This window comes from Balaenoptera ricei, chromosome 1 (genome assembly GCF_028023285.1).
Source record: "Balaenoptera ricei isolate mBalRic1 chromosome 1, mBalRic1.hap2, whole genome shotgun sequence".
NCBI lineage: Eukaryota > Metazoa > Chordata > Mammalia > Artiodactyla > Balaenopteridae > Balaenoptera > Balaenoptera ricei.
The window spans coordinates 145,311,325-145,338,470 of NC_082639.1; the positions used below are offsets into that span (position 1 = coordinate 145,311,325).

Sequence of the window (27,146 nt, forward strand, 5' to 3'; positions counted from 1 at the left end):
CTAGATCCATCCACGTCTCTACAAATGACCCAATTTCATTCCTTTTTATGGCTGAGTAATATTCCATTGTATATATGTACCACATCTTCTTTATCCATTCATCTGTCAGTGGGCATTTAGGTTGCTTCCATGGAAAGTAGATCAATTCTTGATTGCTTCAAGTCAGCGTACTTTAAAATAAATACAAATAGAGAGTTTGTTCTTGGGTCTTACAAAGTCAGATTTTAATGTGGAACATTCTGTTACATGAGACGAGATTGGGCACATTCAGGGTGGTAATGGCCATAGACTGGAACATTCTGTTACGTGAGAAGAGAATATCTGAGCCACATAAGTTAACATTCTTGTTTTTGCATTAGTTTATTACTAGACAACACGAATTAAGCTTTTTTTAATAAGACAACTGGTGAATTCTCTTAAGTGTGTTATTTTCAGTGTGTTCATAGAGTATATTTCCAACAGTTAACTGTAGTCTCTTAATGGACTAGTGAATTATGAATTTTTTAAAGACCAGAATTATGCAGGTCAGTCTCTCAAGGTATTTTATTCTTGACTGTTAAAGGTTCGAGTGGAAGGATATAATTACACTGGCATGGGTAATTCCACCAATAAAAAGGATGCACAGAGCAATGCTGCCAGAGACTTTGTTAACTATTTGGTTCGAATAAATGAAGTGAAGAGTGAAGAAGTTCCAGCTATTGGGGTAAGTATGGCCAAGCACTTGAGACATATGTTATAAGGTTATGCTAATCCAGTATGTATGGAGGCCCAGGGTGATAAATTTTTCAATGTTGTTTTCAAATAGTATATTAATGTGTTCCAGAGTGAACCTTGGCATTTTGTTTTCTCAGAGAACTAGGATGATTTCCTGAAGATTTGGATTTTATTCTCATTATGTACCTGACTTGTGGGCTTGGGAGATCCCTTTAATCTGTATGTCTTAAGGTTTTATATATTTCATTCATTCAAAACTGATTTTTCAGAGCCTGTTGTATTCTGTGCACTCACAAAGACAACATTTTAAACAGAATATAAAAATCAGTAACTTTTTTTTTAATATTTATTAATTGGCTGTGCGGGTCTTAGTTGCAGCATGTGGGATCTTTAGTTGCAACATGCAAGATCCTTAGTTGGGCATGCGGGATCTAGTTCCCTGACTCGGGATCAAACCCGGGCCCCCTGCATTGGGATCTTGCAGTCTTAACCACTGGACCACCAGGGAAGTCCCAAAGTCAGTAACATTTTAAGATACGTTTCCTCCCATTGACATTCCCTTAGATAGTAGAGACAAAGTAGTATTTGGTGCAATGGAATATCATTCTTGTGTTTTTGATACCATGATCATTTTAATTATATTGGGAGTATGCAGCAAAAACCCCTTTCTAGTACTGTTTTTAAGAAATAAACTTTGGGGCTTTCCTGTTGGCACAGTGGTTGAGAATCTGCCTGCCAATGCAGGGGACAGGGGTTCGAGCCCTGGTCTGGGAAGATCCCACATGCCATGGAGCAGTTAGGCCCGTGAGCCACACCTACTGAGCCTGCGCGTCTGGAGCCTGTGCTCCGCAACGGGAGAGGCCGCGATAGTGAGAGGCCCGCACACCGCGATGAAGAGTGGCCCCCGCTTGCCACAACTAGAGAAAGCCCTTGCACAGAAACGAAGACCCAACACAGCCAAAAATATAAATAAATAAATAAAATTTTAAAAAATAAATAAATAAACTTTGTCATTTAATTAAAAAATGAAAACTTGAATTTTCACAAAAATTCAGGTACTGTTGATATTATAAAAAGATTCACATTATGATTTAAGTAGATGCCTTAGGTTGTACATGAAAGATCCAGTTTTTATAAAACCTTTAGGAATAATCTATCAATTTTAACACTTTTCACTGAGTTTTTGTATTCTGAGTTGCTTATAAAGGTAAAAATACATGGTGTTTTTCCTTCCATTGCTTTTACCCAGAAATTGAGTCTTACTTTCTAGTCTACTATACCACTAGATAATTACAGGATTTTTAATTAGATTGGTTGAGCCATCTATAAAATGAAGGGGTTGGACAAGATGACCTTGAAGACTCTTTCTGGCTATGAAAAGAATGTTGCAGATATCTTTCAAATGTTGGAAGCTATTGGCCTTTGCTTCATCTGTTATGACCTAATTCTGTTTTTTTTTAGCCTCTTCCTCCGTCTTGTAGTGTAGGTCTGCCTGTGGCAAATTCTCTTTAATTCTTTTATGTAAAAGTATTTTTATTTTACCTTCTTTCTTGAATATTTTCACTGGATATACAATTCTGAGGTGCCAGTTTTCTTTTCTTTCAGCACTTTAAAGAAAACATTCTGTTGTTGTCTTACTTCCATTGTTGTCTGATGAGAAGTCAGCAGCAATCAAATCATTTCCCCCTATATGTAATGTTTTCTTTGGTTGCTTTCATTTTTTTATCTTTGGTTTGTAGCAGTTTCACTGTGATATAACTAGGCATGGTTTTCTTTGTACTTATCCTGCTTGGGGTTTGCTGAAATTCTTGAATCTGTAAATTTATGTCTTTCACCCAATTTGGGAAGTTTTTGGCTATTATTAAAAAAATTTTTTTTCTGCCTCATTTTTTTGTCTTCTTTTTCTGGGACTCTTACGTTAACGTGTATGTTAAACTTTCGATATTATCCCAAAGGTCCTGGAGGCTCTCTTCTTTTTCTCCTCCTTTCTCTCTACTCTTCAGATTAGATGATTTCATATATATGTATGTTCAATATATGTTGAAGATAATCAGTGTATTCAGGTTCACTGATTGCTTTCTCAGTTCCATTTTGCTGTTAAGTCCATCAGTGATTTTTTTTTTTCAGATATTTTTTTCATTTCTAGAATTATCACTTTTTTTTTTTTTTAACAGATTTCATTTTTCTGGTAGCATTTCTTACCTTTCCATTCATTATAACCATATGTTCGTAATATGACTGTGAATTTCCTTTATGTCATTGACCATAGTTTTAATAGCTGCTTTAAAATCCTTGACTGCTAATTCTAACATCGGGCCATCTCAGGTTTGGGCTCTGTTGATTGTGCTTTCTCTTGAGATTTCTCCTCTTTGTGTGTCAGGTAATTTTGGATTATATCCTGGGCATTGTGAATATTATGCTGTGGAGACTCTAAATAATGTTATTCCTCCAAAGAGTATTTATTTTGTTATTGTGTTGTTAAGCAATTAATTTAGTTGGACTCAAACTGCAAACACTGTCTTTTGAGTGATAGCTCAAATCTCACTTCAGTTTTCTGATCCTACGCTAGGAGGCTTGGAGTCTTTCCTGTATATATGTAGTTCATGGGTTAGCCAGAGATTTGGGGAGAGTTTATACACAGAATTTGAGATTCCTCCTTTCCTTTCCAGGATTCCTTTCCCACTTTTTAGCAGCTTTGGTTTCCCCAAATTCTTATCCTCTGATATGTCAGGCCAGGAAGACTGGGTTTTCTATTGAGTTTTAGCTGCCTCACATGGTCTTCCCTAGAGCTAAAAGGCATAATAAACAGGAATTATACCCTTGCTATTTCTTGCTTTCTCCTTTCAAGATCCTTCCAGAATCTGCCAGCTTTTGTTTACTTTTTAGTGCCTGTGTATAGTTGAGGGGGTTTTAGGGGTGTTTTAGTTCTTGTTTTTATTTTCCTAGAGCTCATGTTATCTGCAGGAGTCAGTCTAGTAGGAGCTTACTTGGTCATACCATAAACAATATCCTACTTTCAGTTTTTTCTTGTTAGCATTTTGGCACATTCAGATTTTTCCCATTAAATGCTCTGAATATGCATTTTCTGCTTTCTCCCTCACTTCTTCCAACTACACTGGCCTTCTTGCAGTTCCTCAAATATGCCGGCATCTTTTCCACCTCAAGACTTTTGTACTTAACTATTCTTTCTGCCTGTAGTGTTCTTCCCCAGCCATCCTGTTTAAAATTGCAAATCTGCTGTTACCCTGGTAATTCTTATTTCCTTTCACCGTTGCATTTTTCTTCATAGCACTTACTAACTTCTAGCCCGCTGCTTCTCAACTGGAAGTCATCTTGTCCCTCAGGGATGTTTGGCAGTTTGTGGAGACATTTTTGTTGTTACAACTGGAAGGGAGTGGTGGTGACACTGGCATCTAGTAGGTAGAGGCCAGGGGCGCTGCCAAATATCCTACAATGCACAGGAGAGCATCCTACAACAAAGAATTATCCAGCCCAAAATGTCAGTTATACTGAGATTGAAAAACCCGCTTCTAACCTAATTTTTTCCCCTAGATCCTCATATTAGAATTAAATTCATGAGAGCAGAGGATTTTTTTGTCTGTTTTTAGTTCATTGCTGTGTCTCTAGCATCTAGAATAGTTCCTGGCCCATACAGCAGGCATTTAATATTTTTTGGTTAGATGAATGAATGAATGATAAATGGATGAATTTGGAAAAATATTATATCACAAGCCAGTCTTTACTTTTAGATACCATCTTTATTTCACCTCCCCATCCCTGCCAAACCCTGTTTGTGTCACTTCACTTGCCTTTTCACTCAACAGAATGCACTTGTCAAAAATGACCTGTTTCTAAATGCAAAGGATACTTAAATTTTTTATTGCGGAAAATGTCAAATGTGTATCAAAGCAAGTATAGGAATGATATGAACCCCTATGTTCCCATAATCCAGTTGTAACACTTTTCAGCATGGCCAATCATGATTCAGCTCTATAATTTCTATCTATATTCTTCCTTCTGGATTATTTTGTAGCAAATCCCAAACATCCTGTCATTCATCTGTTACTGTTTCAGTTTGTATCCCTAAAAGATAATCCTTTAAAAAACATAGCAATTCCATTATCAAACCTAAAAAAAAAATTGAAGAATAGTTTCTTAATATTCCCAAGTACCCTCAGTATTCAGATTTTCCTGATTGTTTCATAAATCCATTTTTAATAGGTTATTTAAATCATGCTCCAAATGATGTCCATATACTACAATTGATTGATATCTAGTCTTTTAATCATTAGATTCTCTCTCCCTCTTCCTTTGTCTCTAATTTTTCTTTGGAATTTGTTTATTGAAGAAAGCATGTTATTTATTCTTTAGTTTCCCACAGTTTAGATTTTGCAGCTATATCCCTCTGGTATCATAAAACATGTTTCTCTGTTCCTCTATTTCCCATATTTGGTAGTTAGATTAGAGACTTGATCAGATTCAGATTTGATTGGGGTAGAGGGGCAGGAGCAAGAAATTTCCAAAGATGATGGTCTGTACTTCCATCAGGAGGAGGTGCATGATGTGATGTTAGCAGCCATTGATATCACCGTGTAGATTTATTTCATTACCACATTCCTTTGATTTTTAGCTGGAATACTTTTATAACAAGAAACTGCCTTAAAAAAACAAAAACAGAACCTCTCCTTATCAATAATTTAGTCACTCTGAGGTATAATTTATACAGAAAAAGCAAGATAAATGTTATGATTCTTTCCCCTTAACAATTAAAAGAAATAAGTTTGTCCCTAGCATCTTCCAAAGGTTACCAGCTAGGTTTTTTCCCAAAATTATTATGAACTCATTGGTTCAAATATATAACATATTTTAATCCATTATTTTTATTGTTGATGTTGATTTTAAGTTGTCCCATTTTGGACCAGTAGGACCCTCTTCACATTGATTTCTAAGTTCATTTAACCTTACCCCTTAGTCTTTGATCACTTTCATGCTTTGTGGCATGCCATATGTTTGGCTCAACTTGAATTTTCCTATCTCAGATCTGGAATCAGCCATTTCTTAAGATCCCTGGTTCTTTTCACTGGGGGTTGATTTCTAGAGGCCACAAACTGAGTGCCAGAAGTTACTGCTAAATTGGTCATTGTTTTAGCTTTTTCAGTGTACACAGCTTGGGAAAAATTTTTCCAAGACAAGATATGTTTTGAGTTCCACCTGATGCTTCCAGTTTAAATTCAGAATTGCAGGGCTTTTGCTTAACTTTAGTGTAGATCTGTATGTCCATTTTCCCCCAATCCAAAAACCATGGTTCCTTGCAGTGCCCCAACATAATTACTCTGTTGCTTTATTCAATAATACATGTACAACAGTCTCACACTATAAATTCCACTGCTACCACCAATAATACGATTACTGAAAAGTTTAACATTTTTTGCAATTCTTTTCATATTTAGGGTGTATCCTACTATAGACATACAAATTACTGCACTTTAAAGTTTGAAATAATTCCTGTTTGTGATCATACTGTCATCTCTATACTCAGGTTCATCTGTTTCATTTTGCTTTTGATTTTTAGGGATCACCTTTTTAAAATTGGAGAACCAAATTAAATAGTTACATAGTTTTGATGTTAACTTAACAAAAGAAGTATATTTAGAAAAGTCTGGCTTCTGTTCCTGCCTCCTCCATCCTTTTTCCTGTCTTCCAGTTTTTTGTTTTTGTTATATAGTTTTTGGTCAACTTTTTTCTAACTATAAGCAAAGAAAAAAATGTATATATATTAATATTCCTTACCACAACTCTTTATTAAATTAACACTATTTTATTGTGTACACTTTTCTTTTTCTTTACCTACGTGTTTTTCACTTCCATAGTACCATAGTTTATTCAACTAGCCTCTATTGATGGAATTTTGTACTATCTTTTTACTGTTACTTATAATGCTGACATGAATAGCCTATGTATTATGCATATGTATGCATATGAATTTTTGTAGTTTTGCTAATCTGTCTGTGGGAGAGATTCCTTGAAATGGAATTGCTGGGTCAAAGGATATATGCCCGTGTGATTTTGCAAGCTATTACAGTTTTCTTTCTCCATAGGATAGGAATTGTATTATTTTGCAATTTTCACCATTTCAGTCATTTCCAGTGGTTCTCAACAGGGGCAGCTGCCCCCCACCGGGGTGGGGTGTCATTGGCAATATATAGATAACATTTTTGACCAAGGGGGCGGGGGTAGGCTGCTACTGGCATCTAATGGGTAGAGGCCAGGGACAGTCCCCCACAACAAAGAATTAACTATCCAAAATGTCAGTAGTGTCAGGGTAGAGAAACCTCAGTCTACCGCCTCACCACTGCTCTATTTTTGTCAGTCTGTGGTAGATATCTCAGTATACGTTTAATTTGCCTTCCTTTTATTTTTAGTGAAGTTGAAGATCTTTTGGCATTTAAGGGCCATTTGCATTTCTTTTTTTTTTTAAATTAATTTATTTATTTATGTATTTATGGCTGTGTTGGGTCTTCGTTTCTGTGCGAGGGCTTTCTCCAGTTGCGGCGAGCGGGGGCCACTCTTCATCGCGGTGCGCGGGTCTCTCACCGTCGCGGCCTCTCCCATTGTAGAGCACAGGCTCCAGACGCGCAGGCTCAGCAGTCGTGGCTCACGGGCCTAGTTGCTCCGCGGCATGTGGGATCCTCCCGGACCAGGGCTCGAACCCATGTCCCCTGCATTGGCAGGCAGACTCTCAACCACTGCGCCACCAGGGAAGCCCTGCATTTTTTTTCAATGAACTTGTTCATATATTTTACCCATTTTTCTGTTATTTTTTAAGTTATTTGCATATTAGCAATAGTAATCCTTTATCTGTGATATGTTACAAATATTTTTTTTTCCAGTTTGTCCTTTATATCTTTGATTTTGCGTGTGGTATTTTCTGCCATACCAAAAAAAAATGTTCTTAATGTAAACTAATAATCCCCCACCACTCCCTTTTTTTACTGAATCGGTGTTCAGCTTTATTGTTCACATCCTCCATCTCAACACACTCTTCCTTTGTCTTCTCTATTACGCAGTCTTCGTGATTTTCTTCCTGTCTCTCCAGCTGCTCCTTAATTTTGTGTTCTATTATTCCCTCACTTAGTAGGGTATGGTCCCGTACCCTTAAGTGTTCCATACCATAGTTATCCCATCCTTTGTTCATACTACTCTGTAAGCTTTGCATTCTATCAGGTATTGGTACTTGAATCTTTTTTGTAATGAATGCATCAATCCTTAACTTTTACTTAGACTAAACCATAATTAATCTTTTGATATCACTTGACATGGAGCTGTATATTTCTTCATCTTGAACAAAACCTTTCACCTCAATAAATCAACTTTAAACAAACAAGCATTCCCCAAAAAAGTGACTGCAGTGAGAATTTATGAAACTTCCCTGTACAACTTGTCTCTTTTCCTGAACTTGAATTTTTAAATTATGTACAGTGAACAATTTTTCTGGCCTTGCTTCCTTCTATTAGATGAAAATCTTTTTGGTTTTTGATGGGGATTTTGTTTGATTTATTCTTAGGAACAATATGCCCTCTGAGATAATGAACCTATTTTGTCACCTGTGTTGGGTGGGGGGTTGGTCACATCAATCTGTAGGTGAGTCTATGTTGAATACTGTGTTGAATTCTTAATGTAATATTGCAAGATTATCAGAATGCTTGAACCATTGTACATTTCAATGTATCACCTATATCAACAGATTTAGTAGTTTTGGTAGTCTTTTTAAAAATTATTTAATTTAAGAGAAAAAAATGATAGTGTTTTAATTCGTGTGTGTGTTTCTTTCGTTATTAATAAGTAGACCATTTGTTCTAAATGTTAATTATTTCTAACTTCTTTATTTGAATTGTCTATTTGTTTATCTATTGGTAGTTCATGTTTTACTATCAGTCCTAGAAGTAAAAAAATAACATTTTTTTACAGTGTTTAATACATGTTCATTGCAGAAATTTTAGAAAACATAAAGATTATAAAAAAGACAACATAAATAAACCATAGTATTGCCAGTGTCGCTAAAATCTATGTATTTTTATTTAGATATTTAAATGTGTATTTTAACATGATAGAATACAAATTGCGTATACTATTTTATAACCTCGTTTTTTCGATTATCTTAATATAATAAACATTTTCTCGTGTCATTAAACCTTCCTTAGGGCAGAGCCAAGTTTATGCACGATGACACGCCTTTTAATACCCTTTTCTGCATCTTAATCTTAATTGATCAGTAAATGTAAAAGAAATCCTTCCTTAGTGCTGCTATAACAAAGTACCATAGACTGAGTGGCTTACTTATCACACTTAGGTAAGCTGGGAAGTGTTAAGATAAAGGTTCTGTCTGATTCAGTGTCTGGTGAAAGAGCTCTCTGCTTTGCTTTTTTTTTTTTTTTTTTTTTTTAATAAGGGCACTGTACCCTTTTAGGAAGGCTCCACTCTCATGGCCTTATCACCTCCCATAGGCCCCGACTCCTGGTAACTATCACATTGGAGGTTAGGATTTCAATATATGAATTCTGGGGAGACACAGGCGTTTAATCCATAATACTCCCCATCACTGGAAGGTAGGAAGTTGTCCCACTAAGAAAACCTCAATCTTGAAGAAATTTTTTCTTAAGTTGATGTAGATAGAGAGCGAGGTAGAATGGAATTGTGGCCCTGGAGTGGGCAAGGTGGTGGAAAGAGGAAAGACAAGTAAACATTGTGGCACCAGTGCTGCTCACTGGTTTTTTGCTGGGACCTGGCTATTAACGGTGTCCCAGGAGTAGGCTGTACTTTGCCTCAAGCCCTATGCTATCTGTATAAAGAAATCTTTCAGTCAAAAAGATTGAAAATAAAGACATAAATAAAGCTGTACCAGGCAAATGAAGTACAAAATAAAGTAGGAGTAGCAATATTAATATCAGAGCAAACTTTAAGGAAGGAAGCAGCAAAGACAAAGAAACATCAATTCACAGTGTATCAGTCTGTCTAGCATTAGAAATACTAATGTATGTATTGGTAAAACCAAGATGGTAATGGGAGACAGTGGCAAAGGGACCAAAAAATTCCACACACTTGGAAATTTGAATTCTTAGTTCTAAGTGAAAATTTAAAATTACAATTACAGACTGTTTAGATAACATTGTCTATCAAAACCCTGGAGTGCCAGAGGAATATTCTATTCAAAGGAACGTCATCGAATGCTTTTATTTTTATACAAGGAATAGTTTTTTAAATGAATGGGCTAATAAGTTTCAATTCAGGAAGATACACCAGATAAAACAGTAAGAAATTAATAAAGGCAAAATCAGAAATTGCTGAATTAGAAAGGAAAAAAGTATCAATAAAAGTGATAAGTGGGGCTTCCCTGGTGGCGCAGTGGTTGAGAATCTGCCTGCCAATGCAGGGGACACGGGTTCGAGCCCTGGTCTGGGAAGATCCCACATGCCACGGAGCAACTAGGCCCGTGAGCCACAACTGCTGAGCCTGTGCGTCTGGAGCTTGTGCTCCGCAACAAGAGAGGCCGCGACAGCGAAAGGCCCGCACACCGCGATGAAGAGTGGCCCCCGCTTGCCGCAACTAGAGAAGGCCCTCCCACAGAAACGAAGACCCAACACAGCCAAAAATAAATATAAATAAATAAAAATTTTTTAAAAAAGACCTATGATTTAAAAAAAAAAGTGATAAGTAAAAATTTTTGATGTTCTTTGTAAAAGATAAATAGTCCATCCCAAGTCTAATTAAGAAAAAAGTAAATAGATTCACAGTCCTTTATCAAAAACTCACGTGGTTAGATGGGTTTGAGAATGCAGCATGTTTCGTATTTGAGAAAAGTAATTTGGTGCACATACCATATCTTATGACACCTCTAGCAGATCTGAGTCAGAACCCTGTAATCCGACTTTTTTACTATATCACATTGATGAGTCTAGAAGAAATATCTACTCAGTGATCAACTTAATAGAGGTTTTAAAAAACACATTTGACACAATTAAGTGCTTATTACCTAAGGTACTTAGGAAATGGAGTAGAAAAATACTTCCTAGACATGCTAAAAGGTATCATTTAAAAATAATAGTGAACACTGTACTAAAAACAAAGTGCTGCTCAAAGTGTTTGTTACAGTTTGTGAGGAGGTAAATACAGAAATGAGTAAGAATTTAGAAATACTTAATGATGTTTTGACAGTAAACTTGTATTTGTTGAATCTAATAATTAGAAAACTTGGGCTTGTGTTTTATGTTGTTCTATTTCATATTTCTAGGAATTTATATTTGGTATATTTTACGAAAATATTGTTCCCAGTGGATTAGGGGAAAAAACTCAAAGCCAGTTCTTCATCACGGATAGTTTGAGATGCCCTGCGCTAGGGGAACTTCTGTAAAGTTAAAACAAGACCAAGGTGTCCACTGTCACCACCATTACTCAGTGTAATGCAGTAAATAAAAAGGAATATGTAGAAAGAAATGAGGTGTAAGTATTATAAAGAATTTAATTGGACAAATATCTTACATAGTAAAAATTATAAAGAACTTGTGCATATGTAGATTGTAGGACCTGTAAGAACAGTGCAATGGATTTTCACTGAAGGATAGCATCAAGAACTCTTTTAAGAGTCTGAGATTTTACCATACTTGCAAGCTAACAATTCAGACTGCCACAGTTTCATAGATACTGGCAGAAGATACATGACTTCTGAGTCGGAGACAAAGGATGTTGTTACTCATGGGATAGTAGGCACCATACTCTTCATGTTTGCCTCAGTTCCCCCTTGTCCCTGAACCCCTTGGGGGATGGTGTGGAGTAGGTCCAGGTGGATGCTGAGGACACAGTGGGTGTGTGTCACAGCTGAGGCACTTGAGCTTAGGAAAGCCCCCAGTGTTGGGGGGCTGCTGGCAAACCTGCCAGCTATCTTTATCATCCTTGTTAGGAAACAAACCTGCCTCCTACCCTGGAGGAAGATATTGTCTTCATCTTGCAAGTTTATTTGGTCTCCAAGCATCCTTGAAAAAATGTTTAAATAAAACTTGAAGAAGCATGAGATACCTGTGGGGAACCATCTCAGCAGATAGAAGAGTGATGAAATGTAGAGCCATGTATTTGGGCGGGCGTGTTGCTGGAAGTTGTCAGCCGGTGGGGGTGTTATTGTAAGACAGCAGCCAGCTCATTGTCAGGAAGTCCGTTCTCCCTGAGTAAGTTCTATAAATTTAACATAATATTTGGTAAATTAGAGGAAAAGGGTAATTAGGAAAAATTATTGCTGAAGAATTTGAAGAAGTTAAAAGTATTAGCCATTCCTACTATATTTTTTTTTTCCCACACACACACACTGTATTTTATTTTTACAAGAGATAAATAGACTGACACCAAGCATTGTACATGGATGACCACAACAAAAGCAACAATGATTGCAATTACCAAACATGAAACACACTCATACTATGTCATAATATTGACATTCAGTCCAGTAATCCTCCACTGTAACAGCTCCTTTACTTTGCAGTGAAAATTGATTTGTATATTCTTTGCCTCTGAGTCCTTGTGGGATTTTTTTTTTTTTTAAATTCAGACAGAAAGTCACAAAAATTATACTCATCCTCATCAGTTCACTCAGTCCCATGTAATTAATTTTTTTTTTTCATCTTGATCTTTTGTTAGCACTTTTATGAGTTCATCAGTTTTTCATTAGAGTTCTGAAAATGCTTATTCATTCAGTTCAGCAGTACAGTCCGTTACCAGAAACCTGTACTTGTCAGAGTCTTTTCCATGAATTTCTTGAAGATGAAACCCTTTTATAGGAACATATTTGCAAAATCATCAGAGTACACCCAGAACTGTCTGTAAATGACAAAAGACTTAAAAATGACCACGGTTAAAGATTTGATGAAAGTTCATAATAATGCAGTTGACAAGAAAATTAGTTATTTCTGAGATATACATTTTAAAGTAATAACTAGGATTATTACTTATAACATTATACCAGAACATACAAGATTTTTAGAAATTTCATGTAATGTCTGAAACATTTATATTAACATATTTCCATACATATTTCCATACAAATACAAATATAAGATTTTTAGAAATTTCATGTAATGTCTGAAACATTTATATTAACATATTTCCATACATATTTCCATACAAATACAAATATAAGATTTTTAGAAATTTCATGTAATGTCTGAAACATTTATATTAACATATTTCCATACAAATAACCCAATGAAAGTTTAGTATTAGTTGTTTTGTTTGTTTTTTTATACTGCAGGTTCTTATTAGGCATCAGTTTTATACACATCAGTGTATACATGTCAATCCCAATCGCCCAATTCAGCACACCACCATCCCCACCCCACCGCAGTTTTCCCCCCTTGGTGTCCATATGTCCATTCTCTACACCTGTGTCTCAACTTCTGCCCTGCAAACTGGCTTATCTGTACCATTTTTCTAGGTTCCGCATACATGCATTAATATACGATATTTGTTTTTCTCTTTCTGACTTACTTCACTCTGTATGACAGTCTCTAGATCCATCCACGTCTTAACAAATGACTCAATTTCATTCCTTTTTATGGCTGAGTAATATTCCATTGTATATATGTACCACATCTTCTTTATCCATTCGTCTGTTGATGGGCATTTAGGTTGCTTCCATGACGTGGCTATTGTAAATAGTGCTGCAATGAACATTCGGGTGCATGTGTCTTTTTGAATTACGGTTTTCTCTGGGTATATGCCCAGTAGTGGGATTGCTGGGTCATATGGTAATTCTATTTTTAGTTTTTTAAGGAACCTCCATATTGTTCTCCATAGTGGCTGTATCAATTTACATTCCCACCAACAGTGCAAGAGGTTTCCCTTTTCACCACACCCTCTCCAGCATTTGTTGTTTGTAGATTTTCTGATGATGCCCATTCTAACAGGAGTGAGGTGATACCTCATTGTAGTTTTGATTTGCATTTCTCTAATAATTAGTGATGTTGAGCATCTTTTCATGTGCTTCGTGGCCGTCTGTATGTCTTCTTTGGAGAAATGTCTATTTAGGTCTTCTGCCCATTTTTGGATTGGGGTGTTTGTTTCTTTGATATTGAGCTGAATGAGCTGTTTATATATTTTGGAGATTAATCCTTTGTCTGTTGATTTATTTGCAAATATTTTCTCCCATTCTGAGGGTTGTCTTTTCGTCTTGTTTATGGTTTCCTTTGCTGTGCAAAAGCTTTGAAGTTTCATTAGGTCCCACTTGTTTATTTTTGTTTTTATTTCCATTACTCTAGGAGGTGGATCAAAAAAGATCTTGCTGTGATTTATGTCAAAGAGTGTTCTTCCTATGTTTTCCTCTAAGAGTTTTATAGTGTCCAGTCTTATATTTAGGTCTCAAATCCATTTTGAGTTTATTTTTGTGTATGGTGTTAGGGAGTATTCTAATTTCATTCTTTTACATGTAGCTGTCCAGTTTTCCCAGCACCACTTATTGAAGAGACTGTCTTTTCTCCATTGTATATCTTTGCCTCCTTTGTCATAGATTAGTTGACCATAGGTACGTGGGTTTATCTCTGGGCTTTCTATCTTGTTCCATTGATCTATGTTTCTGTTTTTGTGCCAGTACCATATTGTCTTGATTACTGTAGCTTTGTAGTATAGTCTGAAGTCAGGGAGTCTGATTCATCCAGCTCCATTTTTTTGCCTCAAGACTGCTTTGGCTATTCGGGGTCTTTTGTGTCTCCATACAAATTTTAAGATGATTTGTTCTAGCTCCGTAAAAAATGCCATTGGTAATTTGATAGGGATTGCATTGAATCTGTAGATTGCTTTGGGTAGTATACTCATTTTCACAATGTTGATTCTTCCAATCCAAGAACATGGTATATCTCTCCATCTGTTGGTATCATCTTTAATTTCTTTCATCAGTGTCTTATAGTTTTCTGCATACAGGTCTTTTGTCTCCCTAGGTAGGTTTATTCCTAGGTATTTTATTCTTTTTGTTGCAATGGTAAATGGGAGTGTTTCCATAATTTCTCTTTCAGATTTTTCATCATTAGGGTATGGTAATGCAAGAGATTTCTGTGCATTAATTTTGTATCCTGCAACTTTACCATATTCATTAATTAGCTCTAGCAGTTTTCTGGTGGCAGTTTTAGGATTCTCTATGTATAGTACCATGTCATCCGCAAACAGTGACAGTTTTACTTCTTCTTTTCCAATTTGTATTCCTTTTATTTCTTTTTCTTCTCTGATTGCCGTGGCTAGGACTTCCAAAACTATGTTGAATAATAGTGGTGAGAGTGGACATCCTTGTCTCGTTCCTGATCTTAGAGGAAATGCTACCAGTTTTTCACCATTGAGAATGATGTTTGCTGTGGGTTTGTCATATATGGCCTTTATTATGTTGAGGTAGGTTCCCTCTATGCCCACTTTCTGGAGAGTTTTTATCAGAAATGGGTGTTGAATTTTGTCAAAAGCTTTTTCTACATCTATTGAGATGATCATATGGTTTTTATTCTTCAATTTGTTAATATGGTGTATCACATTGATTGATTTGCGTATATTGAAGAATCCTTGCATCCCTGGGATAAATCCCACTTGATCGTGGTGTATGATCCTTTTAATGTGTTGTTGGATTCTGTTTGCTAGTATTTTGTTGAGGATTTTTGCATCTATATTCATCAGTGATATTGGTCTGTAATTTTCTTTTTTTGTAGTGTCTTTGTCTGGTTTTGGTATCAGGGTGATGGTGGCCTCATAGAATGAGTTTGGGAGTGTTCCTTCCTCTGCAATTTTTTGGAAGAGTTTGAGAAGGATGGGTGTTAGCTCTTCTCTAAATGTTTGATAGAGTTCACCTGTGAAGCCATCTGGTCCTGGACTTTTGTTTGTTCAAGATTTTTAATCACAGTTTCAATTTCATTACTTGTGATTGGTCTGTTCATATTTTCTGTTTCTTCCTGGTTCAGTCTTGGAAGGTTATACCTTTCTCAGAATTTGTCCATTTCTTCCAGGTTGTCCATTTTATTGGCATAGAGTTGCTTGTAGTAGTCTCTTAGGATGCTTTGTATTTCTGCGGTGTCTGTTGTAACTTCTCCTTTTTCATTTCTGATTTTATTGATTTGAGTCCTCTCCCTCTTTTTCTTGATGAGTCTGGCTAATGGCTTATCAATTTTTTTCATCTTTTCAAAGAACCAACTTTTAGTTTTATTGATCTTTGCTATTGTTTTCTTTGTTTCTATTTCATTTATTTCTGCTCTGATCTTTATGATTTCTTTCCTTCTGCTAACTTTGGGTTTTGTTTGTTCTTCTTTCTCTAGTTTCTTTAGGTGTAAGGTTAGATTGTTTACTTGAGATTTTTCTTGTTTCTTTAGGTAGGCTTGTATAGCTATAAACTTCCCTCTTAGAACTGCTTTTGCTGCATCCCATAGGTTTTGGGTCGTCGTGTTTTCATTGTCATTTGTCTCTAGGTATTTTTTGATTTCCTCTTTGATTTCTTCAGTGATCTCTTGGTTATTTAGTAACGTATTGTTTAGCCTCCATGTGTTTGTCCTTTTTACGTTTTTTTCCCTGTAATTCATTTCTAATCTCATAGCGTTGTGGTCCGAAAAGATGCTTGATATGATTTCAATTTTCTTAAATTTACTGAGGCTTGATTTGTGACCCAAGATGTGATCTATCCTGGAGAATGTTCCGTGCGCACTTGAGAAGAACGTGTAATCTGCTGTTTTTGGATGGAATGTCCTATATATATCAATTAAATCTATCTGGTCTATTGTGTCATTTAAAGCTTCTGTTTCCTTATTTATTTTCATTTTGGATGATCTGTCCATTGGTGTAAGTGAGGTGTTAAAGTCCCCCACTATTATTGTGTTACTGTCAATTTCCTCTTTTATAGCTGTTAGCAGTTGTCTTATGTATTGAGGTGCTCCTATGTTGGGTGCATATATATTTATAATTGTTATATCTTCTTCTTGGATTGATCCCTGGATCATTATGTAGTGTCCTTCCTTGTCTCTTGTAACATTCTTTATTTTAAAGTCTATTTTATCTGATATGAGTATAGCTACTCCAGCTTTCTTTTGATTTCCATTTGCATGGAATATCTTTTTCCATCCCCTCACTTTCAGTCTGTATGTGTCCCTAGGTCTAAAGTGGGTCTCTTGTAGACAGCATATATATGGGTCTTGTTTTTGTATCCATTCAGCCAGTCTATGTCTTTTGGTTGGGGCATTTAATCCATTCACGCTTAAGGTAATTATCGATATGTATGTTCCTATGACCATTTTCTTAATTGTTTTGGGTTTGTTTTTGTAGGTCCTTTTCTTCTCTTGTGTTTCCCACTTAGAGAAGTTCCTTTAGCATTTGTTGTAGAGCTGGTTTGGTGGTGCTGAATTCTCTTAGCTTTTGCTTGTCTGTAAAGCTTTTGATTTCTCCATCAAATCTAAATGAGATCCTTGCCGGGTAGAGTAATCTTGGTTGTAGGTTCTTCCCTTTCATCACTTTAAGTATATCATGCCACTCCCTTCTGGCTTGCAGAGTTTCTGCTGAGAAATCAGCTGTTAACCTTATGGGAGTTCCCTTGTATGTTATTTGTCGTTTTTCCCTTGCTGCTTTCAATAATTTTTCTTTGTCTTTAATTTTTGCCACTTTGATTACTATGTGTCTCGGCGTGTTTCTCCTTGGGTTTATTCTGTATGGGACTCTCTGCGCTTCCTGGACTTGGGTGGCTATTTCCTTTCCCATGTTAGGGAAGTTTTCGACTATAATCTCTTCAAATATTTTCTCTGGTCCTTTCTCTCTCTCTTCTCCTTCTGGGACCCCTATAATGCGAATGTTGTTGCGTTTAATGTTGTCCCAGAGGTCTCTTAGGCTGTCTTCATTTCTTTTCATTCTTTTTTCTTTAGTCTGTTCCACAGCAGTGAATTCCATCATTCTGTCTTCCAGGTCACTTATCCGTTCTTCTGCCTCAGTTATTCTGCTATTGATTCCTTCTAGTGTAGTTTTCATTTCAGTTATTGTATTGGTCATCTCTGTTTGTTTGTTCTTTAATTCTTCTAGGTCTTTGTTAATCATTTCTTGCATCTTCTCAATCTTTGCCTCCATTCTTATTCCAAGGTCCTGGATCATCTTCACTATCATATTCTGAATTCTTTTTCTGGAAGGTTGCCTATCTCCACTTCATTTAGTTGTTTTTCTGGGGTTTTTTCTTGTTCCTTCATCTGGTACATAGCCCTCTGCCTTTTCATCTTCTCTATCTTTCTGTAACTGTGGTTTTTGGTCCACAGGCTGCAGGATTATAGTTTTTCTTGCTTCTGTTGTCTGCCCTCTGGTGGTTGAGGCTATCTAAGAGGCTTGATGGGAGGCTCTGGTGGTGGGTAGAGCTGACTGTTGCTGTGGCGGTCAGAGCTCAGTAAAACCTTAATCCACTTGACTGTTGATGGGTGGGGCTGGGTTCCCTCCCTGTTGGCTGTTTTGCCTGAGGCAACCCAACACTGGAGCCTACCCGTGCTCTTTGGTGGGGTTAATGGCAGACTCTGGGAGGGCTCACGCCAAGGAGAACTTCCCAGAACCTCTGCTGCCAGTGTCCTTATCCCCACGGTGAAACAGAGCCACCACTCGCCTCTGCAGGAGACCCCCCAACACCAGCAGGTAGGTCTGGTTCAGTCTCCCCCAGGGTCACTGCTCCCTTCCCCTGGGTCCCGATGCACACATTACTTTGTGTGTGCCCTCCAAGAGTGGGGTCTCTGTTTCCCCCAGTCCTGTCAAAGTCCTGCAATCAATTCCCCCTAGGCTTCAAAGTCTGATTCTCTAGGAATTCCTCCTCCCGTTGCCAGACCCCCAGGTTGGGAAGCCTGACGTGGGGCTCAGAACCTTTACTCCAGTGGGTGGACTTCTGTGGTATAAGTGTTCACCAGTCTGTGAGTCACCCACCCAGCAGTTATGGGATTTGATTTTACTCTGATTGCGCCCCTCCTACCGTCTCACTGTGGCTTCTCCTCTGTCCTTGGACGTGGGGTATCCTCCTTGGTGAAGTCCAGGGTCTTCCTGTCAATGATTGTCCAGCAGCCAGTTGTGATTCTGGTGCTCTCGCAAGAGGGAGTGAGAGCACGTCCTTCTACTCCGCCATCTTGGTTAATCTCCCTACTATATATTAATAAAGATTTTTAATTATTTTTAATTTGCAGTAACTAAATTTGCATGATACTAGTTTCAAGATGGGGAGGGGTGGTATATGCATACATGTGCCTATGTGTGTATGCAAATAACATAGAATGGTCTCTGGATAGGAAAGGCCATTTTACTGAGGTGTCACAGCAGAAACTAGATTTGACTGTGGAAACAAAAACAAAATAACGTTAAGCAGCGTTTAACAAAGTTAAAAGGAAAAGGACAAATTATTTTGCAACTTGTATGACACAGTGAATAGCACTGCAATATTAAATTCTTAGAAATTAGTGGGAATGATGAATTATCCAGATAGAATAATGGGCAAAGAAAATGTAAATGAAAATAACCGGTCGCCATAACAACAAAACAAAACTAATACTGGTAAAGATGTAAGACGTATGCTGTAATTCCGAGGATTGGTGAGGCTGTGGGGAAGTAGGTTCTCATATAGAGTGCAAGCGTGGAAGTCAGCCTTTCTGTAGAGCGCTGTGGTGCTTTTTTAAATCTTGATGCCTTTTAACCCAGGAGTTCCCTTTCATGAATTTTTCCCAAAAGAAATAAGCCAAAGTACAAAGAGTTTAAGGCAATGCTGTTTTATGATTTAAGATTGGCTACAATCTGAATGTCTGTTAACATGGAGACTGTGATCTCCCACAATCCCTATTTTTCATTTCTGGTAGTATTGTATTATACTTGACATACTGTGTATTTATTTGTTGTTTATTTAGCTCTGTAAGAATACAGAATTAGAATATAGCTGTTTGAATATAGCTCTGTAACTACAGAACATCTGGTTGTTTCATTATTTTATCCTCAGTACCCATAACAATGTCTACCACGTAGACGTCTCTTTACAGATGCTTCTTGGAAGTTGAACATATTTATAAAGATATTAAGTGGAGGGACTTCCCTGGTGGTCCAGGGGTTAAGAATCTGCCTTCCAGTGCAGGGGATGCAGGTTCGATCCCTGGTCGGGGAACTAAGATCCCCCGTGCTGCGGGGCAGCTAAGCCCATGCACTCCACAACTACTGAGCCTGCACGCTCTAGAGCCCGAGCACCACAACTAGAGAACAGCCCATGTGCCGCAACTGAGACCTGACACAGCCAAATAAATAAATATTTTATTTTAAAAAAGATATTAAGTGGAAAAGGTAAATTAACTATACAGCATAAACTGATCCCGCTTTTTGTGGAAAAACTGTATTCATCTACATAATTATGTAATCTCCAGATGGAAAATTATGCATATTTTTACTGCCCTATCCTTTTCTGCCTGAAATGAGAGCGTAATAGTTTTATAATACTGAAAAAACAAAGATGTTAATATTATGAGGAGAGGAGGGGTGACACGTGGACCTCCTCTAAGAATAAAAGAATTTAATAGTCTCTGAAGGCAAAATTACTGACACTGCCTTGACTTTTCCTCTTGCAGGTAGCACCCCCTCGGCCCCCAATTACTGATGCACCTGACAGCACAGCAGATACTGGTGAAGGTCTACCAACAGCTGTGGGAGGACCTCTTCCACATCTGGCTCTCAAGACAGGTAAGGGACTTGAATGTGTGCACATGACTGAGAATAAGATACACGATCTTGCATGGTCATCATCTTTCCTTCTCACTTGGATAGATAGAAATAACTATAGTAAACTCATAATTTTCAGAGAACCCAAGAACTACATAAGCTTGCAAATACCACCAGATTATTTAATCTCTTTTATAAAGTGGTACAGCTCAATTCCTTGCTGTCATTAGCTTTTACTAGTTTTTGATCTCTGGATAGATTTTGCACAGGCTAGAACATTTGGTTAAAGGGGTCTTATTTACTGCCCTTTCTTGTTTCTAACTTATTTCTACCAAATATATTGTAGGCTTGTTTGTTTGCCTTATGGATCCCAGTCATTGCTGAATTCTATATATACCAAAACTTTATTAGTGTGTCCACTGCAGGGTAGATTAAGTGGAATATTTGTCAAATTACCTAAGTCTCAGATCCAGTGTTTATGAAACAAGAATTGCAGTAGTATTTACTTATAAGATTATTATGAAGAGTAAACTTTTAAAAAGCATATAATAAACTTGGTAGAGTTTCAGTCAGTATTAACTATTATTTTTAGTTATTCTGCTTTCTCATCAAGATTCATCACTTTTCAGCACCTTTGAAGCTTCTCCTTATTTCCGTCTCTAGCACTAGTAGTTAGCTTTCTTTCAGGATCATACTTAGCAAAGAAACCGTTTTATCATTTAATCAGCTATTATTGGGTTGGCCAAAAAGTGCCTTTGGTTTTTAAGTAAAAATAAAAGACACATTTTTCATTTTCACCAAGAACTTTATTGACCAACGTATCCACCTTTTTGTTCCACTACCTTCTGCCATTTTTTAGGCAACTTCATAATTCCATCTTCCCAAAACTTTTTAGCTTTTGGAGCAAAAAACTGTTTCAGGTGCCTTTTACAGTCTTCCAGGGAATTGAAATTTTTTCCATTAAGAGAATTTTGTAAAGACCTAAATAATTGGAAATCTGAAGGTGCAATGTCTAGTGAATACGGCGGATGAATCAGAACTTCCCAGCCAAGCTGTAGCAGTTTTTGCCTGGTCATCAAAGAAACATGTGGTCTTGCATTATCCTGGTGGAAGGTTATGCATTTTCTGTTGGCTAATTCCAGACGCTTTTCGTCGAGTGCTGCTTTCAGTTGGTCTAATTGGGAGCAGTACTTGTTGGAATTAATGGTTTGGTTTTCTGGAAGGAGCTCATAATAGAGGACTCCCTTCCAATCCCACCATATACACAACAACACCTCCTTTGGATGAAGACAGGCCTTTGTTGTGGTTGGTAGTGGTTCATTTCACTTGCCCTGTGATCTCTTCCGTTCCACATTATTGTACAGTACCCACCTTTCATCACCTGTCACAATTTGTTTTAAAAACAGAACATTTGGGACTTCCCTCACGGTACAGTGGTTAAGAATCAACCTGCCAGTGCAGGGGACATGGGTTTGAGCCCTGGTCCGGGAAGATCCAACATGCCATGGAGCAGCTAAGCCCGTGCGCCACAACTACTGAGCCTGTGCTCTGTACCCAGCAAGCCACAACTACTGAGCCCGTGCGCCTAGAGCCCGCACACTGCAACTAAGAGTAGCCCCCACTCACCACAACTAGAGAAAGCCTGCGTGCAGCAACGAAGACCCAGTGCAGCCAAAAATAAATAAATAAAATAAATTTTAAAGTAATAATTTAAAAATAAATTAAAACAGAACATTTTCATTACATTTAAGTAGAGAATCACATGTGGAAGTACGGTCAAGAAGGCTGTTTCTGCTTAACTTACGTGGAACCCAAACATCAGAGTGATTAACATAACCAAGCTGGTGCAAATGATTTTCAGCAGTTGATTTGGATATTTTGAGCATGTCAGCTATTTCCCGTGTGGTATAACATTGAATGTTCTCAATTAATGTCTCGATTTGATCGCTATCAACTTCAACCTACCTGACCATGGAGAAATCTCCAGCACGAGACTTCACAAACCACTTCTGACACGTTCGATCACTCACAGCACCTTCTCCATACACTGCACAAATCTTTTTTTGCATTTCAGTAGCGTTTTCACCTTTCTTGAAATAATAAAGCATAATATGCCGAAAATGTTGCTTTTTTCCTTCCATCTTCAATATTAAAATGGCTACACAAAAATTCACCAATTTTGATAAGTCTTTTATTAAATGCTCGCTGATATGACAGCTGTCACATACAGTCTAACAAAATTGTTTTAAATGAAGTTAAAGACAACTTAAGTGCTACTAGAGCCATCTTACAGGAAAAACCTGAACGAATCTTTTGGCCAACCCAATACATATGCAACAACTTAAAGCTACATTGATAACATATGCTGGGTTATCAGTCACTTATGATCATTACTTGTAGCACCCCCCTGTATACCATCTTTGGAATTAGCAATTTAGACCTGTATTCAGTCACGTAACACTTTTCAGGTAAGTCATAGAGGTTTCAGGCCCATTTCCAAATAACTGAAACGTTGGATTTCTAATAATGGAGTGCTAAAATCTAAATGAGGAGTATTTTTTTAAAATATTTAGGATCTTCGTACAGTTTGATTTATCAAGGGAACAATCATTTTCTTCCCGTAATAGAAAATAATTCTGGAATTGGGGCCTCTGGCTATGGTGCTCCTGGGCCCACCTGGGATCGAGGAGCCAACTTGAAGGATTATTACTCAAGAAAAGAAGAACAAGAAGTACAAGCGGTAAGGCTGTAACCCTGTGTTACACCTCCTGGAATGTGATTTAGGACTTGGTTCATGGCAAGGTTTAAGATATTTGCAACTTAATAATTTGGTGATTGTTTTAAGTAGTTATTTGAGACTGATTGTTCACCCAAAACACCATAAACCTAAGCTGCCTGTTAAATCTGGTCATTAGAGTTGCCTGTGAAATAAAACAGTTTTTCATGGTGTTAATAAAAGATCTCTTCATCTGCTTTGTAGGAAATGTAGTTGCCTCAGTAAACCTCATTTCATGAGCACTCATAGTAAAAGCGTTTTGATAAGACAGAACACTTACTTTTCCACTTGATATATGCAAAGTGTTAAAACCAGCGTAAAAAATTTTGTCAAAGGTTTCTTTGGAACAGTTTAAATACAGTACGTTAACTAATAGATTGTTTATACAATAGGGCCACCACATGGAGTAAAAACTAAATTCTGGCTCAATTTTGACTAGGATTAGAAACTTTAAAAAAACAACTTTTGCATTATAAAGCATGGTACAAAAAAGTTATTGTTATAAATTTTTGTGCCTTAAGGGTACAAAACTAAACTAAGCTTAGTGCAGCCAAATTTAATTATCATTGATTCAACAGACCCTTGAATCCGAAGAAGTGGATTTAAATGCTGGGCTACATGGAAACTGGACCTTGGAAAATGCTAAGGCTCGTCTGAACCAATATTTCCAAAAAGAAAAGATCCAAGGAGAATATAAGTACACCCAAGTGGGTCCTGATCACAACAGGTTTGCTTGTTTCACTCTTTGCCTTCTGTAGTAAGTTAGGGTTTTGTACAGTCATTGTTCTGTTTTTCTACGTGCTATCTGGTTCAGTTTGTGGATTAGCAGCAAATTGTGAAAAGATATGTTACTTTGCCCAAGAAAAATTGTCATTGATTTGTAATGTGCAGTTTACCATGGTTTTCACTTAGGAGTGTGATTTTAGCTGTGTAAGAAGTTCTGCAAAAATCTGCTGTTTGTGTTGCTAGACTTTCAGGTTCTCGTATGAATCTGAGAGGCAAAACTCATAGCCACAAGTAGTGGTTTGTCCATAATTGACTTAAAAATCAGCCAGAGGTAGTGAGTTTATTGTTCACTGTGGTATTAGAGGCAGTTATAATGTTTATTCACTGTGGTATTAGAGGCAGTTATAATGTTTATTTCTTCAATGCGTCAAGTTAGACACTTAAGTTTAGAGTCTTCAGAGGTAGATGGCATTGCATCTAGATCCAAATTTCCCATCAGCTTGGAAAGTTGCCAGCTCTTGAGTCCTATTATTGAAGTTTTAAGGGCTTATTGTAAAGCTGAAGGAGAGCCTCAGTCTTTGTATGTGAGTCAAATTAGCACACTTTTATTCTGTTAAATGTATAAAACTGCACATAAAGGGAGGACGTTGTTCTAACAGTGACAGTATGTTTCTCAGCCTGCTTGCTGTTCTTCCTGAGAGCATTCCAGGGTGTAGTAGTTATTACTCCCAGGAAGGCTCATATGGATTAGACTCTTCTGGGGGCACTGTATTTTATTGGAAGGGAGGGAATGTTATAATGGAAATCTGGATGATTTAATTTGCTGTCCTTATATGAAATAAATTATTCAAAATACATCAAAAGTTTTTCCCTTGAAAGTCAAAGGGTTCTTTGGTTGCATCTAGCAGCCCTAAAGTAATTATAACTAACGAAAAACTTTGACACTGGTCAAAATGATGTTCAGAGCATGGTTCCCCCTGCTTCCCACTGTTTTGTTCTATCCTGAATTCTCAAATACTTAATTTTGACGTCAGACTTTTTTAAACCCTCAAAGATCATAAAGGAAAAGATTCATTTGTTGATGTTTTTTTTTTAATATTTTGTTTTTCTGCACTGATTGGGCTTAGTAGCACTTGGTGACTTTAAGAACAGTTAGATAATTTAAGTATGCCTGAAGCTTATTGTAAACTTTTTTTTTTTTTTTTAAGTGTCTTAATTGACTTGTGATACAAAGTTGAAGAATTCAGGCTATGACCAGGAAGGCAGAGACAGTTGGGGGAGCTAGGACAGCATTGCTCCTTATATGTCCTTTATTTAAAGGCATAACAGACAGCAACACCAGAGGTCTGTGTTCATACACACATGTGCTGCTGCTTAGGCTGAACTAAGCAATCACATGGGAAACTATTGTAAACTGATTTCTGGTGTTGCTGTTCCCCCTAGGTGGAGGAGAATGAGATTGAGTGCTGACTTTAAGCCTGGCTGAGAAACATACTGGCATCGGTGTCATTAATGAAAGGGTGGATGTTGTTCCCTTGAAAGCCAGTGGCCTTTGACCCCTGAAGCCGCTGTGCCTGAAGGTCAGTTCACAAGAGGTATAGGAAGGAATCTAACATTTATTTTTTTTCTAAAGTCTCACCTAACCTTTTATTCACAGCACGAAGTCGAGGTTAGAATGTACATGAGTAGTGGAAAGATCAGAGAGCATAGTTTTCAAAGGGCAGTTTTGCCCTTGTTAAAACCTAGATTTATTCCCTAGAATCTGCTAGCAATTTTAGCTATAATTTTCAAAAATATTTTGTTCTCCAGGACCTGATTTAAATAAAATGTGATATAAATAAGCTAAATGTTTTGTTATCAAGGGCTGCTTCCAACTGCAGGCAGATATCAGACCCCCGCCTCAGGAACCACTGACACGTGCACAGTGTTTGTACACCCATGTGTATGTGTGCATACCTGTGTATATCTAGCTTATCTTAGCAGATTGAAATCATTAGTGGGTGGCCCATGCAAAGGAATCTTAGAACAATCACAATTATAATTTAAGGAGTTTTAGGCCTATTTTATTTCTCGGCCTCAAGCTGAGTGGAAAATTCCTTTTCACTGAATGTATTCTAGCTATTCAGACTGCAACCTGTGAAATAAGAGTTAAAAGTAAGTAAATATAGGACCAAAAACCCTAACAGTTTCTTTTCGTGAACAGTTGGCTCATCAACATTGATTACAGCTGTCTCGTGCCATGTTGTGCATTATTTGAAGTTTATGTACTTCATTTGTTCTAGGATTGAACAGACATAAATGTTTACAGTGGTTTTTTGCTTTGATTTGCCTAAGCAGTTGGAAAGCCTGCCTGATTTGGGAGTCCTGGATTTAATAATTTCTAAGAGCGAAATTTCTAACCTTGTTTATATATGTTGTTACAGGAGCTTTATTGCAGAAATGACCATTTATATCAAGCAGCTGGGCAGAAGTAAGTGCTTGCTTCCCTGATACTCTGAGCCTTGCCTTGTATAGTGGAGTAGTATTCGCTTTAAAGTCTTGAGCCACATATATGTAAGCTTTATTAATTTGACGGAGTCCATGATATAAGGTAGCATTTAGGGTATTTTAGAATATTAGAAGGCCCAGTTTCCCATTTTTGCATGTGAAAAGAAAGATTGTGCTAGTGTATATTTCAAAGGGTAATAAGAGGTGGTACACTACTGAAGAATCTGCCACTGTCAAAGAATTTAAATTTTTTTTTTTAAATTTATTTTATTTATCTTTGGCTGTGTTGGGTCTTCGTTTCTGTGCGAGGGCTTTCTCTAGTTATGGCAAGCGGGGGCCACTCTTAATCACGGTGCGCGGGTCTCTCACTATCGCGGCCTCTCTTGTTGCGGAGCACAGGCTCCAGACGCGCAGGCTCAGTAATTGTGGCTCACGGGTCCAGTTGCTCCGCAGCATGTGGGATCTTCCCGGACCAGGGCTCGAACCCATGTCCCCTGCATTGGCAGGCAGACTCTCAACCACTGCGCCACCAGGGAAGCCCCAAAATGTTTTTTTTAATCTTTCTACATAAAAGATATAATCCTTTGGGTAAGGCTAGCTAGGTGACATTTAGAAAGGAGTTAATCAGATGATAGGATTGGAGGCCTAAAAGTGAATGTAAGCATTTAGGAGTCACAGAGTCAAGAAGAAAAGGTGAGAAGGTTACCCTGAGGAAGCACTTAAGGAATAGGTTGGGGTTGTTCAT

At 37.4% G+C, this 27,146-nt stretch overlaps 1 protein-coding gene across 2 annotated transcripts in view; it reads left to right on the plus strand.

Annotated features, from left to right (window-relative positions):
- DHX9 (DExH-box helicase 9) overlaps positions 1 to 27,146 on the plus strand; it is a 62,102-nt gene that overhangs the window by 3,945 nt on the left and 31,011 nt on the right. The window contains exons 3-7 of one of the 2 annotated variants that reach the window (XM_059937594.1): positions 563 to 703; positions 20,322 to 20,433; positions 23,040 to 23,152; positions 23,767 to 23,915; positions 26,338 to 26,384. In XM_059937594.1, the coding sequence (XP_059793577.1) occupies positions 563 to 703; positions 20,322 to 20,433; positions 23,040 to 23,152; positions 23,767 to 23,915; positions 26,338 to 26,384 (562 nt within the window). Of the gene's footprint in view, positions 1 to 562; positions 704 to 20,321; positions 20,434 to 23,039; positions 23,153 to 23,766; positions 23,916 to 25,402; positions 25,495 to 26,337; positions 26,385 to 27,146 lie in introns of those variants that run through there. The other variant, XM_059937601.1, reaches the window with a different exon arrangement.